General features: G+C 34.7%; 2 protein-coding genes across 2 annotated transcripts in view; both read left to right on the top strand.

Annotated features, from left to right (window-relative positions):
- Smp_133140 (hypothetical protein) overlaps positions 1 to 21,595 on the top strand; it is a gene marked incomplete at both ends in the record, with an annotated part of 52,191 nt that overhangs the window by 21,682 nt on the left and 8,914 nt on the right. The window contains one exon of the mRNA XM_018793447.1: positions 20,307 to 20,836. Within this exon, the coding sequence (XP_018647959.1) occupies positions 20,307 to 20,836 (530 nt within the window). The remainder of the gene's footprint in view (positions 1 to 20,306; positions 20,837 to 21,595) is intronic.
- On the top strand, positions 9,677 to 15,584 carry Smp_178710 (hypothetical protein; the record flags this gene model as incomplete). The annotated part of the gene is made up of 7 exons (XM_018793450.1): positions 9,677 to 9,881; positions 9,919 to 10,000; positions 10,042 to 10,180; positions 10,215 to 10,303; positions 13,133 to 13,242; positions 15,064 to 15,119; positions 15,354 to 15,584. 7 exons carry the CDS (start codon positions 9,677 to 9,679, stop codon positions 15,582 to 15,584), a joined length of 912 nt encoding a protein of 303 aa, XP_018647962.1.

Genomic DNA, 21,595 nt, shown 5'->3' on the forward strand with positions numbered 1-21,595 from the left:
TTAATCATGGTGCTACGGGTTTATTTTATGGTCAAAAGAACAGACATGCACGACGTACTGGTGTCGGATTTTCGACTTTTGATTGTCCAACATGCTTTTACGCGCCATCTTATGTCTCACATTGTCTGGTAGTGCTACGTATTCAACGACAAAGCTGCAACAGACAGAAAACATCTCTGACTTGGTCCCAGGTCTTCAGGCTCATGCATTTCATAATCTTTCTGAATATACCACTGGTATCCACTACCAGGTACCCAGTATTATTATTATTCATGAACATCTTATGGAGACATAAGTGTTGTGAAAAAACCAGTTCGGGTTTCTTCAAAAATGCAATGATACGCAAGTTTCAATAATGTTAACATTATATTTGCCACATTTGAAAAAGAGAAAGAAAAAAATGAAATATTAATAATAGAACAATGATAATAAATCACGTTTTGTATAACTGAGGAGAATATTGAATTGGTTTTTAAGAAGGAAAGGAAGAAACTAAGGAAATAGATATAAAGGAGACGCGAAATACGTAAATAGTTTAGTAAGCGTGTTTTTGAACACAGAACAAGAATAAACGACTATGTACGTATCGCCAAATGATCAATTAAAAAATGAAACAAAAAATTACTAAGTAAATAACTTATTATTGCGGTAAGATATGAGTTAGAATAAGTGTTTGTACAGTCATAGTTTGAAGTGATGCTATGAAAGTCTCAATTAAGAGCAAAGGATAATCGATATGTATGAGTCGTATATGCATAGTGAAGATAAAACGGGTCTAAGGTGATTTAAGCATAACACAAGTTATTGTCTTCATTACAAAATTCGTAGTCTTAAAAATATTTATTCAGCAGGGAAAAAAGAGAGAAGAAATGAACACCTAGTGAAAGGGTCCGATCATGATAACAATAATAGTGTAATGAATATAGACCTCTGAAGTAAACCAACAGTTTAAAAAAATAATAATCCTTCGGTGAACTCGAACAAATACATGTAGATTTGTGTAACAGTATACAGGGTAAACCTGGGTATTAGTGTAAGCATTTATGCAATAATAATTTAGAATGATGCCATGGTAGTCACAATTAATTGCAAAGGATAATTAGATATAAATTTCTGTGTCATAGATATGTGGTGAAGATAAAGTGAATCTGAGAAGCTAATTTGTTTAAGTGTACCATAGGGCAATATTTTTTGGTTTTTAGTTAAAGGCTTCGGATGTTTATGAATAAAATATGTTTAGAAGGACAAGAAGAGAAGAAAAAGAACACCTCATATTTCGAGGGACCAGTGATGACATTAATAACAGTAGTATTTATAAATACGAACACAAGCAGATTTCATATATTAAGGTGAATAAAAAATAGGTGTGAAAAATTCCGAAGGTTTCACTTTGCTTTTCAGTCAATTATATAGATGAAAGACCTTGTTTGTATAAATCATTAATATATACGTTGATATTCAATATGCGACACAATCTACTTTCAGAAAGAAAATCATCAAGGAGACTTCGGAACCGGGTTGTAGTTTCACCAAAACGGAGGTTCACTGGCAGTCTGTTCCACATGGTTGAGTAGCGAATGACGAAAAATATCTAGCGTAAGTTTGTGTGAGTTTTTGTAGTCGCTAGAATATCTTCCTTATTGCGTAGATTATGGTATGATATCATAGAGTATGAAGGGGTAGATACCGAAGAGAAGGAAATACCGTTAAGAAGCCGGTAGAGAAAGATAAGGTTTAATTTGCTACGCCAAATCCAGAGAGGTTATAGTTTGGGTTGTTGACATCTTTGGTGGTAGTCTTTGTTGTCAGAATATCGCAAAACAGCTTTGGTGAACCTTCTTTGAACACCTTCAATTTTAATCGTGTCATTATGCCTGCAACTACTGTAAACTAAAATACCATATTCAAGAATGGGTAAGATATATTTTCTGTATAATAATAATGATCTCGATTCGATATTATTGAAGTTTATCATTATGAATCCGATGAGCTATCTAGCTTTGGATGCGTGAGATGCAACGTGCTCAGAGAAGTTCAAACTGTTGCTATTTCTTAAACACAAGTCACGAACAGTGTTTAGAGGTTTCAGTGTGTGTTTGTGCATAGCCAGATTAAGGTTTGCGCGGTGATGATTGAGGGTTATCTAAAGTACCAAAGCGAACGATAGAACGGAAACCATTCTCTTCCATAGTCCTCGATAGCATTATACCATTTAGTGACGAATATACGGAAAATTCGAGAATCGTCGGTGGCTGTAATACTAGTTTGGGTTAAAAAACCCTTACATCGGTTTTTAATATCTACAAAAGATCAACCAAAAACAAAGCAGATCAATGTTTTATCACGTGAGTATGCTGAAAAGTAGTAGTTAGAAACAGTGAAACAAAAGTGATTCAAAACACTGGTGCCAACATTAAGAGGACCACATAAATTGCAGAATTTCTTCACACTGATTGATGGAGTTTTGCAGCGATACGTAAAAGCCAGTGGAAAAACAGACAGAACTACGCAAACCGACCGCCTTTGCTTACAGCGATTGGCGGAAATTATCATTCCCGTTTCATTCTAATCGGTTGCTAAGTAGGCTGCTGACATTTCGAACGGGAGAGTCGAGTTTATTTGCATTCGGAGTCGACATATGACGGTTATTTGTTCGGCCTTGTCTACTGAAGACAGTGTTGTGAACGGTAAGATCGATTTCTCTCCAGGTGATGTCCCTTCAAAAATACTTGCTCCTTAAATGGTTGTATCTTTGATTTGTTACCCCATTTAATTAAAATTTCGTATTCATGGTATTCTTCAAATCTTGTCGTCCTTACTTGTTCACTTTAGTGAGGATAATTAACCGGATGAACATATTTAGGCAGGCGAGTGTGTATTGAATATAATTGCGTTTCTTTCGTATGAAAGCAGCTGGGTTGCTAGAACATTAGTCATCATGTTCTCGGAGAATCAACTGGAAGTCTGTCGTTTGGGCATTGTGAAATTGAAATTCAGAGCAAAAGGTGCCAAAGTTCTAAGATAAACGAACTACTGTAATCGATGTAACAAAGAAGTGGATGGATGTGTTAAAATATTAAAAAACGGAGATATCTGGCGTAGTGTAGTTTAAGATAATCTCATGACAATACTGATAATAATGCATAAATGTCGAGACATAGTGAGCTAACAAATTAAAAAGCACTTCCTCGTTAGTGTTTTTAGTTAACGGCCCAAATAAGTGAAAGGCATTAATCTGCGACTACGTAGGTAGTTACCTAACCTTATTCTGAAACTTTATGGAAATAGGTGTGACAAAATGGGGAAGAAGGATCATTGAGATACAACGTGTTCAGCGAAGGGGCTGAGGCTTTGTCTGAGTACTTGTTCTTTGATAAAAATTTCATGAAGGGTCACCTTGTGAATTGTTGAAGTGGGCTAGAGTTAAAATTGGCCAACTATAGTGATTCGACTTACCTAAATTACTATTTACTAGACAATAATAAAGTTTTGCGGCACTTTTCATTAAGTGTATGAGCCAACCGCTGAGTGGGAGTTTATTCAACTGACCGTCACCCCCTGACTTAATAACTGAACATTTTTTATCCGAAATACATTCTATGTCCATAGCCGCTGACTATAGTATTAACCCACCTAATATTTAATAATAACTATATACTCAAATATTATACTTAATTAAACTGGCTCTGTAATCACACAGCTTCAAATTATGAACAGTAAACCCAGTAAAAGAGAACTTTCACTAACTTCTAAACCAAGCAAAAGATCGAAATCTGTAATTTCTATATATGGGTACTCACTACCTGACAATGTCAAACCATATTCTAGACTCTAAGCCCTTTATCCACAATATAATTATCACTATCTGATTATCCGTGTAGCAACCCCTTTATCTGTTCATGTGGTAGGCTTTCTTATACTAACAAACAGCAAACATAATAGTACTGGGATCTAATCTGCTTTATGAAAGTCAACATGAGTCTCGGATTAAATCATTTGTATAACACTGTCAACCTGTGATCTGGTCTTTTCTTATTTTCTAAATAAAATAATGAACTTATAAAAGTAACAAGAGACGGTTTAATTCGTGTTATCAAAATAAATTCAAGTGACAACACCACCAAAACCTGTTGACTGAGTATGTCATGAATGAAATATGTATTTTGAACGTTTCTATAAAAATATCTCGCCTGTCTTTCTATATGCGGGATATGAACTTTTACGTGTCCATTTAAATGAATACACTCATTTCACAGTAACGCCCGACCTATATTTGCCTAATATCATTCACGATTATTAGCATTTACTCATCAAAATGTCACATATTCGAGGTAAAAGTTGCTTATGAGCTCAACATTACCCGACCCGTCAGACACGGGGAAGGTATGGATTCAATTCAAAATCTTCGATAAACGTTCCGATACAATGCCCCTATAATTAGTGGAATCCGGTAGAATTAGAAAAAATATTCCGACCTTTGGTGATAATTAGACGTATTCGAACAATTATGTTAACTGGGAATTCCCGAAACAGTTCAATTTAGGCCAGAAAGAACTAAATGAACACAAACGAACTTATTGTACCCGGGATTCGAAATCACCGAGCAATCAAGTACATAAAAATCATTAGTTCGTGCAAATAACAAGTCCGCTACAACTTGAATCGCAATCTAAATTACTGTAATCGATTGTACTTCTCCTTAGTTTTATAGTGTCTGGCTGACTGTGTACTGAATGTAGACCCTGTATGATGTTGAATATACTGGTTAGTATTGGAATTAACTGCCGAAATCGAAACAAACTCACCCAGCTTCTAAATTGTATTTGATCAGCGTGTTGGTTGGATGTGCTTGAATCGCTGATATCTAGAAATGGAACTATAGGTTTTCCAACATTCTTCACCATAATCGCTGCGACTGGTTCTAGATAATTTCCACGACAATATATAACGTTTTCAGACTCTGAAAACCTCGTATTAGAACGAAGAATCCTTTATTTCAGTAATTTCTACAGAGTGTCTTTCGTTGAAGAATGTTTAACATTTCTGTATTTCAGTATAAATGTGTCGACGCTCCTCATCAGTTCATAAATGTCGTAATTTAGACTTGAATAATGATTGAACAATTATTGGTTGAATAGTTAAGTGGTAATAATTGTTCAGGTAATAATGTACATTTGCATTTATAATGAAATCTAGAACCATCATTTACACAATCATCTTATTTTAGTTTCAACTGGGCGATAGCGCGTATCTTAACTACCTTGACAGTTATTCTTCAGTTCAAACCTTAGTTTGTATTCTACAGTGACAATAAGTGCATATTATTTGCCGTAAAATGGATCACAATAATCTGTCTGAATTCTCTGCCAGGCCTCCGACGATACTAGCTATAGAGTCCACTTCAAAGGATGATTTTACGGCTTATGATATCGTCCACAACTGTTTGCTGTACGACACATACTTGCATTTGTCTCCGAGCACCAACGTTTGAGCCTTGCCAAGGATTACATTTTCTAAACACCGAAATGTCTGGTATTAAGATCTTCAAGGACTGATTAAAGGTCTGAAGAAGGAACAACAACATTGCCGTTTAAACAAGAGATGACATCAGGAGCAGTGGATATCTCATCCCGCTTCGAAAAATAGGCAGAAAATATACGTTTCGAATTAGCATTTTAACCTCTTTTAATGGCCATGATTATACATCCAATGCAGCAACGAGTTTCTCTAATGAGGCTTGGATGTCTCACTGGTAAAGGCTGCACTAACAAAGAGTCTGCAGTAGTAACAGGCTTATCTCGTAATGAATTTTGAGGTATGTAGTCAAAACGTTGCATCAGATTAACACTTATATGCTGAATCGTATGGTCACTGGCACTGAAAGCCATGCTCCATCATTGAATCATAGCAGCGGAGGAACGTGCTAGGGAATTTCCAGGAGAAAAAAATGAACTTTGAAGCTTCATGGTCAGTAATAATAGTAAATGTCTTTACAAATAAACATTTGTGAAGTCGTCTTACAGCTCCAAACATAGCTTATGCTTTTCTCTGGATTTGTGAATAACACTGTTCAGAAACATAAATATTGGTTCACGTTCCTTCTCCGAAACTGCATGAACAATCACAGGCGATGAATAAGCAGAAAGTACAGAATGTGAATTTGGAGGGTAAGTTCGAATAACAGAGTCACTTTTAAGAAACTTTAGTAGACTTCGTAAACATGACTCTTGTTCTTCATCCCATTTGAATGAATTGGATATCAATATTTGGAATAAACATTTTGCACGACAATAAAAATTGGGAGTAAAACGGGAGTAGTATGGAAGAGCACCCATTAGTGAACGAACTTTTGTAAGATTTTCCGAACATGATGCATTTGCCAATGGAGATAGTCGTTTCATATCTAGTTTATAATCGTTACCGTCAACTAGGTATCCGGGAAACTCAAAACTAGATATGCAAAATGAGCACTTACCTGGATTTACCGTATTATTCTTGTCAATTAAACGACTCGATGAATTAGTTAGTCTCTGACCATGAACTGCTTTATCAGAACTATGAATTATAATAACATCTTGATAAACTTCAACACCTTGAAGATCGCTGTCTGCAGTATTCATCACTTCCTGAACTATGATTGAGGAACAACATTAAACCAAATAAAAGGAAGTTGTATTTGAACAGACAGAAAGGAGTGTTAATTGTTGTCAGCGTAGATGGAGGCTGATGTAAGGGAATTTAAAAATAAGCATCTCTCAAGTCAACTTTTGACAACACGTAAGAACCATGAAGCCGATTTAGAATATCTTCAGCTTCCACCGTAATGCACATTTGCTTCAAAAACAGGAGCTCAGTGTTGAACTATTAACACCACATACTCTAGTGGTCTTGCCATCAGACTTCAAGGGCATAAAAACAGGAGGACCTCATGCTAAAGACTGGATTTGTTCAGTTATACTTCCCTTACACAAATCTTTCAATACTTATATACCACAAGGAATTATTCGTTTTTTAAGAAGGACTGGATCGACCTGTGTCTTTAGTTATATTAACCGAATACTAATCCCTTCTTTGCACTTAGCACATGCAGCTATCAAATCTTTAGGCAAAGCATCAGGACATTCTTTAGGAACAAATGAAGACAACCCCACTTTAAGCCTTTTCAAATTTTTAAACCCGTATTGACAGTCCTGTTTCATCAACGAAAAGCTCACAAAAATGTATGAAGAATTTGTTATCTCTTATTAGCGATTAACAGCATCCTCGTATGTTAAGTTTCTATTTAGTAATCCTCAATATTGAGACTTTTGTTAGTCATACTACAACGTTGGAATCTAGGGATTTTAAGTTCCTGAATGAAGTAATGGACTCTACACTATGTCAATCATAAAGTCATAAAATGAACCAAGAGATGTAAATGATCACCTCTGAATATGGACATTACCTTTCGAAATCGTGGACAAAAATAAATGATCATTAGAAACACCCAATTGAATAGAACCTGGACTACAGTGTACATCATTTTTAGTGGCGAACTGAGTTGTAGATTTAGAAACTAACTTGATGTGTCCCATTTTACCACGCTTAAAGCTTTTGGCATGACGAAAATTATAGGAATAACGTAAGTGACATTTACCACAAGATTGGCGTTTACCAAAACTGTGCTCACCTCTATAACCTGCTTCACAGCTCCTCAATGAACTGCTATCCATGTTTCCACAAGGACTGTAACTACAGCCAATTAAACACCTCTCTGTGTGACCCTGAGTACCAATCAGGCTAGGATAACTGTGTAATATAGTAGAATACTTGTTGTCTTGAAACTTGATTTTATGTACTGCATAATAATTAATACACAGAGTTCTATCATCTTGAAAGAAACACTTCGGTATTTGTATAAGCTCTCTTTGGAGATTTGGTGTGTTAATTGCTACAGTTATTCGGTCATTCGGCTACACATGTGGATGACCACCAAACCTGCACTTAGTGGCTTGTTTCTGCAATTTAAGTATAAATTATCCAACCTTCGAGTTGTCCTGGCGGGTCATTTTATAAAATTTTTCTCTTCGACGTCATTCGAAATTAACATACTTTACATGACTTGGTAGTAGTTCTTTGACAGTTGTGTAGGGAGATGAGATAGACTTATCTGGAAACGCCATAATTTTAAGTAAGCTGTAGGCATCTTTTCCTACAAATGTTGGAAAATGAGTTGCATTTTTATCATTCTTATAATCTTTCCTGGTTATACTCCAGATTTTAAACCTTTCTATGTAATCTGTCAAAGCTTCAGAATTTGAATATATATCCAAGTGTTCCATCATAGGCTCCATCAAGTTTCCAGTATGATAATTAGAATTCGAATCAATGTACCAGCTAAGAATTCCTAAAACAGTTAAATTCAAGGCAAGTAGAACTAGATGGACACAAATGAAAGTTTTGTTTTTGGAATTCTTAATCAGCGGCCTTGAAGTACGAGGGAATCATCAGTTCATACAAATACCACACCTTTGTGTTAAAAAGAGCGGATAGTTAGTTTCTAACCAATCTAGAAACATTTGATTCCTGACTAAAAGTAGTCACAATTTAGTGTGTTAATATCACAAGTTCACCTTTTCTTCCTAAAATTCCGAAAATTCTGTTATATTAACCAGTAAATTTATCTTGACGTCTGTAAATTATTAAATTTGCTGTTTATGAAGACAATTTTGAAACTTTTACTCCTACTTTCTATCACACTACACACAAACTATTCATTCTTGATTGACAATTAATTTTAATGCTGTGTTGTCAGCTGTAAATAAGTAAACATGTTAAGTTGTATTAAAGTGAAGGAAAGGCAACAAAGTACAGTGAATTCATCGTATTCTACAGCTGATGTTGACCTTATTTCGTTCAAACCATGGAAGTGTGAAGATCTTATGAATAACAGTTTTATGCATTCCATGATGACGTTGTTGTTAGATAAACAAAAACTTATAATCACTATATAGTTTGAGGGGTGTGACCATAATTCACTGATATTCTCTTCTGTAGCAGGTGAAACAAACTTGCAGGCTGATCAGTCCGGATTAGTAAGGATACTATTATGATGTACTAGCTAAGTTGGTATTCATTTGCTTCACTGAAAAACATACAGCAAAGTTGTCTGGGTGAAGAGATATTATGTGAAGTCGAATTAAAGGGGTTCATCTAGGACCTTCAGTGACATTTCATCTCTTTACTCTATTATCCATAGTACACTGAATGTAAACTAGCTTCGAGAATTACACACTGATCAAACAAATCACCGTCTAGGTTTTGTACAAAGTTTTTCACCCACAGTGACATCATTGTTCCACCACTACTGTATTTTCAAAACTGAACGACTATCTTATGGGGCCAGGGCATTCATACCTTAAGACTTCTAAATTCACTGACTAAAAATTTTAAACCGTTTGGTTTTGGAATATCTCGGATGTAGAAGAGGAATCTTGGCAAAATTCTATAGCAAGAAGAGAATGTCGACTTCTCTCTTTTGATTTTAGATTCTAAATGAATTTAAAAATGTGCTTTCAAACATTTTGTTTTTTCAAGTCAAGGGTTTTAGTTACTCAGGTTATGTAAACTGTTACACCAATAGAAGTCTCCTTTATTAGCGCGTTGTTTGTCCATTGGCGTTAAGGGTGGTTGGATTATGCCACACAAGCTACCTTTTCGTGTCGTGTATGTTTCAAGTCAAGACGAACACTTCCCTGCCACAGAACTGAATCACCACCATCCAGGTACTAAAGGATGGGTTTCTGCTCGCTTTTGTCCTTATCCTCAAAAGCTTATTTTGTCTTTGGAAGCCAAAGCTAGTTTTCGCAAAATACAGCTACTTTGCCACCAATACCTGATTGGTTTGTTTGTAAAACTTAATTTATCTTGTTTTTTCAGCATCGAAGATTGAGTTTTTCGTCGGAGATACGCCGGATGATGAAATGGAACATTTTAAAAACGCTAGGTATACTAGACTTGGGTAAATCAATATATACAGTTTTTATAGTTACTGTTTTTTAGATATGTAGCGCTTTCAGACAATCAAGCAACAGAGTACAAGGCGAGAGAATTAAAGTCAGTTCATATTGACGCTTCTGGCTCATATATTCAACTGTTTCTCCATAAAAACCATCCGAATAATTTAAACTTATACAGTCAGGTATTTTTAAATGTCTGAGTGTTTTTTTGTGTAGGTTGGGATTGTCGCTATAAACCTGATCGGCGATTTCATCGATAGGAATGGACAGTCGGATTCTGATGATTCCCCAGTAGGTCTTTTCAGGTATGCTATCCTGTTTTATGTAAGTAGTAAACGTCAGCATCTTAGCATACAATAAGTATATTACTCGTAAAGTAATGCCATACTTTCTGCTTAGTTATGCGTAAGCTGTCGACATCGGTTCATTTTCTAGCAAACTTAATGTATCACTATACATAAAACATTTGATTCCTAATTAATACTTCCAAATATATCTTTGCCTCTTGGACATAAAGACATTCAAATCCACTTAAATTAAGAGGTTTATTATTGGGTGGATTCTTCCTAAAAAATAAATTATTGTTGTGGAGTAAGTACCTTGACTGATTCTACTTATTCATACGTTGCTGTTGTTTGTGAGTGTATTGGAGATTTAATTATCTTTTGCTTTCATGGTCTTGTGCTGCATTTATACAAACATATCGAACCCCAACTTATTCAGCAAGTTGCACTGTTTTTTGCCTTGGTGCACGTTATTTGTTAGAGGTAAACGAACTGAAAAGACTAGATAACTAAAAGCATAGAAGTATGTGCGTTTTAGGATGATTTGAAGTTGATATGCAGTTTCATTACCTTTGTTTACTTGTGTTTGAGAAAATTGATTACTGAACTACTTAATTTGATAGCGATGGCTGAATCATCTATTAGCCTTACTGAATCGATTAGCGTGAGACAGTTGCGACAAATGAGTTCGTCAAACATGTTTGAAATGCTTAAACTTTTATGTCATGCTACAAATCATATACATTGTTTAAACCAAGGGCGTTTTGTGGCTGATATTGTCATTTCTTAATAAATTAAGGGCACGAGTTTGGTTGGCCGGAATTTGTTGTTAGCACACTACGTTAATAGCGTCTACATTCATAAATTTTTGTTGAAGTTAGGTTGCGAAACGTGGCCATTAACAGTAAAGGATACTCGCAAGTTACTAGCATTTGATCACAGATGTCTTAGAAATATTGCTCGCATCTGCTAGGATCACCGGGTAAGTAACAGTGAGGTTATACGCAGGGTACTAGGGAATGATAGTAAATCAGTTGATGAGGTGATGAATCTTCATCGACTGAGATGGTTGGGCCACGTGTTACGTATGCCTGAACATCGATTACCACGACGCGCAATGTTGACTAGTGTAGGGGATAGTTGGAAAAGAGTTAGGGGCGGCCAAACCAAAACATGGCACCAGTGCTTGAGGTCACTGACTTGTAGCCTGAGCCATGTTGGTAGATGCAGACTACCTGGTCGGGGTCCGCGTGACTATCGTAACCAATGGTTGGAGACTCTAGGTGACATGGCTCAGAATCGATCACAATGGCGTAGGTGTATACACTCTTTGTCTTCCCTTAAACCTTGAGATTAAAATTGCTTCATAACTTTTTTCCTTCCTATACTATATCCTTATATACAACCTTTCTTTATATACTACCACCACTAAATTAATTACTTCTATGTTCATCTTATTGTGCTAACGAGGTATGGCAACTTGGACCGATGCATTAATGTGCCTGGTCCTACGTTGTTGCTGACTGACTGAGTCGGTGGCGGTTAGTTTGTTGTATGGTGTCGTGGTATAGTTTATGACTTGCTTATCCGTCTATTGATGACGTAAAACTATATCAGCCACTAAACAGTTCATGCAAAAAAGTTAATCGAAATGCTCTGTGACTTAAGATCTTACTTGTGGCAATCTCATAGCTTTTTGTCCATGGTGAAAGTCGATTAAAAGATGGATAATAACTTACTTAATTGTTATGTTTTAAAGTATCATAAACCAGTTTCATCCCTCTGTTTACATTTTTAAATTTACCAGTTAACATCTCGGAGTAAGTTCCTTATGATCGTTCCTTCATGGGGTTCTATACTGCAACCTTATATTCAATTCTGTTAAAGTAATGTGCATACTGTATGATATTTGAATAGAACGTTCATCTTGAAACCACTCCACGTAATAAAGTCTGTGTATTCCTTATGAATACTATAGTCCCTCCCATATTTTCTTGCGACGTCACTCAATAATCTGAATTTGTTTTACTCTGTATTGTTTAAGTAGATGCACTTCCAAATATAGGTGTACCTGTATTCTCTGTAAGATATAAATAAAGTTTCTCCTATCAGATGTGTTACTTGTACATTTTAAAACTATGAAACTGAATTTCCTTCAAACCGTCAACGTTTAGTTTACGCTGTTTATAATCCAAACGTTTAAAAGCTTCTAACATGATCTTTTACTTATTCGTTGCTGTTGATATAATAGGCAAGGACTGAGGCCTAACAGTCAGGTCTTAATTCATTAGAGTGAGTGATATAAAACTAGTTTTCTCCATTTATATTCAAAATCTAAGTCTATGTATTTTTCCACTGACAATTTGTATATGACCCTATCGTTTTATAGGGTAAAACTCATTCTACTTGGAAACCGTTTTGTTTTCTGATATTTATTCTACTTGGTTCTTGGCCAGTAATCGGGTTTCACGAGTAAATATCTCTCGGCCAATTCGCACCATTACGTTCATTTATCGACGAAGATTCTGGTTATTGGCTTTAATAATCCAAAACCTGACTATTCATCAACTCAAAATCCCACCCCATTACAGTTGTATTAACCACTTAAGTAATCATTATCTTCGTAATGTGTTTACACCTACAAATGCTTATTTGTGAAATAACACGCTCTATTAATCGATTATCATTTGTTTTCAAACAACTTATCTGGGTTTAATCTTTAATCCTATATATTTTTTCAGAAGTTGTCCTCTGCTTTTAAATTGACTTGTAAGTACTATGGTGATTTTTCGATTTTAGAATTAACAACAAAGTCTCCCTTATTTTACTCATGTATTTTTATTTGTTTAGACCAGATTATATACCTCCCACTGAAGACTTAGCGTTTGATATGTACCAAGATCCTGAAGTTGCTAACATAATAAGAAGGCTAGAAAAACAAAAACGTCTAGCTGTTAAGGGTATGTGCCGCATTTTTCTTCAGATCTTTATTATTTAAGAATAATGTGTCGTGTAAAGACTGGTTAGAAGACATATTAAAATTACAAATTAAGATTGGAATATAAGTCGTAAAATTTTATGGTAGAAAAATAATGATCATTGGTAATTATTATTAATTCCTAACCACATTATTTGACTGAGTTCATTTCTGTAGCTTTTAAAATATTTCTAATTTACATAAATTAAATAACACTAAGCTATTTTTTGGTACAGATATATTCATGTTTGTTTTCGTTCAGCTGAAAAGTATTTAGTGACCTTAAAGAAGATAGTTAGGTGTTTTAAAATTCTTATTAGAAAACAGTCTATCTTGAGTGATTTGTTTTTACGATAGTTCAGGTATATAAACGAAGATTATTCTTTTCAATAGCTTCTTATCAGGTTCTACAGTTATGCATGAAAATTAATATTACAAACGAATAACCAAATTTAAAGAAAATACATTCTCTAAAAATTAGAGTACATTAATTTATAATTGGTGGTTAAAATAAAATAAAACTGTTTAAGTTGAAAAAATCAGGGTGTGATGTTAAGCCGATTAAAATTACGAGACTAATGATCAAGATAAATTAAGAACTGATACATAGATTTTAACCGGGAATCTTTACTTTATGTGCTGTAATTTTTTAGAATGTATTTGGCTTGAGCTTGGCTATCCTTTTGGAAGATTAATCTGAATTTGTAATTATAGAACCTAATGGGAAGTTATTGGAAAGAATATTTTTCGTTCGTGTAACTGTGTTTTTAATATATCTTGGGAATTTTCAAACAATTATAATGTGCAGCATGGGGTTGTGGATATTTTTCAATCTCACTGAAATCATGAACCGATCACTATCATTAAAAACCTGGAAGTGAGACTGAAAGTCCTGGGTTCGAGTTTCACGTGCGGCATTATGGATGCTCACTGCCTGGGAGTTCCAAACTAGGACGAAAAGAACTCTCAGTGCTTCCAGGTTTTCAATGGTGGTCTAACATTGACTAGCTCTTGGTTTCAATAAAGTTATTATTTGACTGTCGGATTTACATTTTATCATTCAAAGTAGCTGTTATTGGACTGGATAAATTATGCCATATTACCTGTGTAGTAGATCAAAATTTGTTTGTCAGGGTTGCTTGAAAAGTGAGTTTAGGTATCAAATTCTGTACTGCAGTGAATCATAGTGATCTATACTGAGAACTGCCAGGCAAATAGGAAAGAAATTTGATAAATCATCTAGAAGATTAAATCTATTCAACATGTTCTATATTCTGCGACATAGATCTAGTAGTAGAGGAATGAAAACCAATCTTATTACAATAAGACTCGGTTAGTAATCTGCTCTTTGAAGTTTTTTGTTTTATAAGTATCATGTGTTTGTTCAGATGAAGGAAAAAAAGGCTAGTTATATATTTTACTCAACTTTTATTTAAGTTATTGTGAGTTAGGGTTGAAATAATAAATTGTTGTATATAATTTCAAAACAACAAACCTTATTTGAAACCCTTTGGAGTTTTTGTAGTTTCGCTTTGCCTTGTTACAATTTACCAATATTTTTTGAATTCGGCAACAATACCATAGTGACGCATATATGATATAAAAAATTGGAAAATAAATCATGCAATTGATTATTGTTATGTTGTATCTATCTGTTTGGGTTATTCTTCATATATCATCTGTTTAATATTCAATCTGTTAATCGACGTAATCCACTACATTGAATCAATGTTAACATTTAAAAAATCGGTTTAGTTTGCCACAAATTGTTTAAGTTTCCTCTGTTTTTTCAAATTATTTTTAGCTGAACGCTTTGACCAAGCTCAAGGTATACGAGATGCTATAACTCAACTACACCAGGTACATGTGATTTTAAACTTGAGTTTATGTATTAAGATAGCTATTGTTAAACAAATTTTTAAATTAGTGTATTTAAATTAAAGGCCTTTGGCTTGTTAATTACCAGATACTTAATAACTGATATTTTAAACTGAGCGTATAATTTTATAGAAGATAAGGAGAGGTTCAGACATAAATTGTTTGCTTAGCAAATGAATTAGTTGCATAATTCACTTTTATTTCATTATCTTTCAGGTCGGTGAACATCTCGGTAGATTAGCACTTGAAAAACAACAGGCTGTTGAAGAAGAAAACTATGAACAAGCTAAGTTAAAAAAGAATCAAATAACTGAGATGCGTACTAACTTGTATCGAGATATTGATTTAATGAAATTGTTGTCTAGTGGTACCTCAACAGAACAAAGTGAACAACTTTATGGCCGACCCAATAACCAGTTCCCTGATACGGTAAGAAAACTGAACTAAAGATTACATAATTCTAGTTGTGTAAATTTGTTCATTTACTATTATTATTATTGTTATTAGTATGGGCTTGTGGAGCTTGTCGAACGTTACTGAGATCCTTAACCGATCTAAGTTAGAAAACCTTTGAAAACCCGGAAGGGCTGGACGGTCGTTTCGTTCTAGTACAGCATTTCTCAGAGGTTTGCATCCACTGCTTCCTGACTGGGAATCGAACCCAGGACCTTCTGTCTCGCGTGCGAACGCATAACCTCTAGATCACTGAACGGGGATTCAGTGGCGTGCAAGTCTAATTTCAGTCAGTCTACAATATTGCGTGACCATTTATTATCTTCGGTGTGTACCCTATAATAATAATAACAATCATTATTATTATTATTACTATTATTATTATTGTGAGCGGCCTATGCTCCTTGACGAGGGGTAACAGGCGTAAGTAAGTAAGTACGTATTATTATTATTATTATTATTATTACTATTATTATTATTATTAATGTGTCCTACATCATTAACGATAGATCTTCCGACTCTTTCTATATTTTCACTAACTCGATATATTCTAGTTAAATTTCCCCCCTTCCCATGTATTTTAAATAAAAATGCCAGAACATAAGATAATGAAGCGGTCACAAGTACACCAGGATTTCTATCCATGATTCCATCCAATTATGCTAACGAAATATAAGAATAAAGCTTGCAATAGCTATTAATAAGTGAGCAACTAGGATATTCTAATGAATAAGACTAAGTAACAGACTTACAGTTGATTACCTCGTAATAATAAATCAAAAGAAGTTCTGCAGTTAGAATTAAGTAAAATTTCTATCAGAAGATCATCTACTAGATACTCCCTAAAAATTATACACATTAATTCATCAAAAGAATAAATATTCGCGTTTTATTCATATTTCCGATAGTGACAAGCATTGGGGTGTGCAATGTATGTTTTGTCGCGTTTTCAAACTCTTCAACAGTGTACATCGAGCTGACGAGTCTCACATGGTATAAAATTTGCATTCTGGATTGCTTTGTTATTTGCTGATCAAACTATCGTCAAATTCTACCTAAAAACAATGTTGGGCAGGGGAGAGTCTGCTAGAGCGACCCACCATACATAACAAGAAAATGATCGAATTCAGTCATCAAAATAAATAACGAGAAAATGTAAACCGTAGCAAATAATAATAAGTACTATCCTTGTTTTATATATATTTTTTCTTCTCTCGTCTCTTCTCAGTAGTTGTAAGTTCTTGTATGCGTTTGTTTTCTTATTTCAGAATAATGATCGGAACAAGAGTAAGTGTTGATATTTATAAAAGTACTTGTGTTTGTGTGTATGTGGGTTACCTTGCACAATTTCGACTCAAAATTCAGCTTTTAATTCTCATAATTAAACATTATTTACAATATGGCACTTGACTAGTTTTATTAATTTTGAGACGTCGTTAGTTAAAGGTACCAATAATTTTATCGTTACTTATTTTCAAGTGCCTAAGTATTCCAGTTCTGATGTTTTGATCAGTATCTTATGGCATATGTGGACTCGGAATAGTAACTGGCAGTGGATTATAGGACATGGATCTCCTCTTGATTGGAACTTGTCAGTGTAAATACGCATTACTTAATGGCGATATCGAGAAAATCCGCTCACAATGCACATGCTCCGAAACATACTGGTTGAAATTCAGTTCTTAACCTCAAGAACAGGAATATTAGTTTTTTTACGCTTGTTACCCCTCGTAGAGAAGCATAGACTGTCCACAAACATTTTCCATCAAACTCCGTCCTGGGTAATCTTTTCCACTTGCTATCCATCCTTTTCATGTCTGCTTCCAATTACCGACGCAATGTGTTCCTTGACCTTCCTCTTTTCCATTTCCATTCAGGATTCCTAGTTAGCGATTGCCTCGTGATGCAATTTAATGATTTCCTCAACGTGTGTCCTGTCCACCTCTATCATCTTTTCCTAATTTCCTGTCCAAATGGTAGCTGGTTTGTTCTCTCCCATAGCAGGCTGTTGCTGACGGTATACGGTCAACGGACATTCAGTATCTTACGTAGACAATTATTGATAAATACTTGCACTTTTTGATGATGGTTGTGGTAGTTCTCCAAGTTTCAGCTCCGTACAGTAGAATTAACCGTTCGTATTGAAGATTCTGACTTCGATGTTGGTTGACAGTTGTTTTGAGTTCCATATGTTCTTCAACTATAGGAATGAGGCCCTTGTTTTGCCAATACTTGCTTTTATGTCTGCATCAGATCCTCTTTGTTCATCGATGATGCTCACTAGGTGGGTGAGAGTTTCCACCTTTTCCAGAGCTTCTCCATCAAGTGTGATTGGGTTGGTGCTCGCTATGTTTTATTTCAAGATCGTGGTTTGTCCCTTGTGTATGTTGAGACATACTGATACAGAGACTGGTGCTACACTGGCCGCTTTCACCTAGATTTTTTGATGTGCATGGTATAGAAGAGCTGGGTCATATGCGAAGTCCAAATCGTCTAGTTGCATCCAAGCGGTTTACTGTATTGTGTGTTTCCCCTCAGATGTGGAAGTCTTCGTAATCCAGTCAACCATGAGAGGAAATACAAAGGGTGACAGTAAGCAACCTTGTCTGACACCGGTCCTCACCTGGAATACATCCGACAGCTGTCCTCCATGCACGACATTTTAGTGTAGTCAGTTGCATGAGTTACGGATAGTGTTGAAGATCTTCTCAGGTACACTGTGGATTTTGAAGGAGGCTCCATAAGATCCTCCTGTTTACACTATCAGACGTCTTTTCAAAGACAAGGACGTTGATACACAGTGATGAATTCCGTTCAACTGATTGTTTAACGATTATCCGTAGTGTCGCGATTTGGTCTGTGCTCGACAGATCCTTACGGAATCCGGTCTGTTGATCTCGAAGTTGGGCGTCTACTGAATTTTTCATCTGGTTCAGCAACACTCTGTTGAAAACGTTTCCTGGTACCGATAGTAGTGTGATGCATCTGTAGTTCTCACACTTACTCACTCAGTTACTTCTATGTTTGATTTCAGTGCTCCAGCTGGTATATTGTCAGGTTCTGTTACTTTCGCGGTCTTGATTTGTCTGATAGCTATTCCGATTTCTTCGATTGTTGGTAGAGTGACATCTATAGAAAAATCTGTAGGTGCTACTTCGATGTTTGTTGGATTCAATGGAGCTGGTCCATTCAAGAGTTTGTCAGTGCTCTACCTATCTGTTTCTCTTCTTGAATCTTGGTGAATGGCGTGCCTACTTTGTCTCTCTTGTTTAGTAGGAAGGTTGAAATACTTAAGAGCCAGTAATAACATTCATCTCTGTTGCACTAGCTAGCGGCTATCTAGACTCAGTAGGTTAGTGGATGATGGGTTAGGGGTTTAAATCGAAAGGTACTATATTCGAGTGTCAATGTAAAAATCAACACAAGGATATAGGTACGTTTAGCTGACGAGTCCCGAGTAGGGTAAAATGCACTTCTAAACAGCTGTCTATTGTTCTTAAATGATGCCTCCAATGTGATCAATCTGCAACGAATAAAACCAATAGACTAAAGAAATCTTCAGGAAAGCTTCGTAACTAAAATAGAACATGAGTTAACTGTTGGAATATGGGTGCCAAAAAAGAAGAGATTAAACTGATCAATTAACCTACAAATATATGGATTTATCGTGAATTTTCAGCATTTTTATTTGGTCATTACCATAGTGGAATTTATCTGATTTCTTTTATTAGTCAATGTCTACCAAAGTTATCTTTAGGAATTTGTCTGCTATCTGACTTATTCACATCATATATTTGATATTGTGATCGCTAAAAATGATAAGACTTCATTGTTCCATACTCATATACAGTACTGGAAGTATAAATTCAAATGTAATAAAACAATATATGATACTGCCAAAAAATATATATTTCTTCTACATAACATATGAATTTGTTTATTTATCTGAAGTTAATTTTACTGTTCCTAAATGAAGAAACTGTTTGAAACGTTATGATATAATGACAACAACTTGTCATACATAGTAATGAAGCAGCAAAGTAAACAGCATGGCAGCGTTAATATTTCTATTATTATTATTATTATTATTATTATTATTATTATTATACACAGAGATGAATGGCAGCTAGCAGTGGAATTCAGAATGCGCGTTTTGTTCTATTTGGGATTCATCAACCGGATGCACATGCATCCCACTATGAGACTCATACCCAGTACCGTTCGCTGGTACATTCAGCTGGCGAATCCCGAATAGGATGAATCGCGCATACAATGAATGAAACATGTGCTATTTATACTCCTAGTTGCTGTCAAACGTCATATAACAGGTTTATTCTTTTCATTGACCAATTAGTGAGCTATTAGTGCAAGTTTACAAGTACATTGTTTTTACTAATTCAAATGTCAATCATATTACGTGCTAATAAATTTTTTCTTAGTTAAAGATGAATAGCTATGTGTTACCTTTATCATTGTTGCTTTTTATCGATAAAGTGTATCAAATAGGATAAGAACAAATAAGATTTTATTATTCAACAGAAACTTAATTTATTATTATGCTTCTAAGACACACCAAACATTAGAAAGTTTATAAATCAACAAGTTCCAGTAGATATTTATAATATAGGAAGAGGTAATTGATAGTTATTAGTTTTCAAAGTCCCCTAGAATAAATATATTCACAAATTGTTATAAATTTCTCGTTTCTTTTACCAGTAAATCCAATACCACCAATACATTTTCAAAGTTTATTAATAACTGATGATCTAAACGAAAATTGGCGTAATAATGGGCCGTATAGTGTTAATAACAACAGTAGCAATAATGATAATAATCAAGGTGCTGATTACTTTCCATTTCGCCGTGCCTATCCTTCAAATGATCCTGATGAACGTCCTTTACCAGCTCTTAAAAATAAGCATAGAAATAATAGTCCAATAGTCGATCCAGCTGATGAAGAGCATCATACATCGGAATTACAAGTCCCAGTACATCATGAACAATCTTTTGAGAATTACAACCATTCTGAACATATACCACCACTTGATGCAGTTGAAGCTATTCAAAGAGACATTGATACTTATGAAGATGAACAAACAATGAAATACTTAGAACAAGCAGCTCATGATCGTATGTTAGATGGTAGAGAAAATTTTCAGCATTGTATACTTGATCTTCCTGAGCCAATGAGTGAAACCAATCGACGTCAGGCTGGTGTAGCTATTGATGTTGTAGGCATTAACCTTGTAAGAATAATCTCTAATTTATATTTAATAATAATATTATTTTTTTAAAACAATCTCGAATATATATATTTTGTACACTTAACTGATTTCATATGTATTTTTTAAAAAGTACATTAAGATGACAGTCTAAATTGTATGTTTCAAACGATTTATTTAATTGTTTTATTTACTGGTCTCTTAATTTCTATTTGAATATAATCAGAAAATAACAAGAGATTAATAATATTTATATGCTCATTTGGTAGGTCCTGTGTGTTATTGTAACGATCATGTTGATTGTTGTCCTAACATTTGCATAAGAGGGTGGATCAGAGTAATTCTATATTTATGTTTATTACACTAAAGTAAATAGAAATAAGTTAATAGTACATTATTACTTGGTTGCTCTGATATATATACTACTTATTAATCGTAATGCAAAAGTAAAACACAACTTACGTGATAAAACATAGTCTTTCATTTTAGAATCATTAAATATCATTTGCTTTTCGTATTTTATTTATTGTGTCTTAGGAAGAGAGGTTGTTTAATACAGCTTGAACTATTTATCTATTGCATACATGAAGTTGACTAAAGAAGTAAACGAATGCATATGTATTGTTTTTTTCTCACAATTAAAACTAGTCTTTATTTCTACCTGATCTACATTTCATAGTTCTTATATTTACTGTTCATACAATAAAATTTGTTTTACTACTGCGTTAAATATTCTAAGTTTCTATTAAAACCAGTACTTGATTGGGGTGAGGTGAACTTTTA

Source organism: Schistosoma mansoni, chromosome 1 (genome assembly GCF_000237925.1).
Source record: "Schistosoma mansoni strain Puerto Rico chromosome 1, complete genome".
In the NCBI taxonomy this organism is placed as follows: domain Eukaryota; kingdom Metazoa; phylum Platyhelminthes; class Trematoda; order Strigeidida; family Schistosomatidae; genus Schistosoma; species Schistosoma mansoni.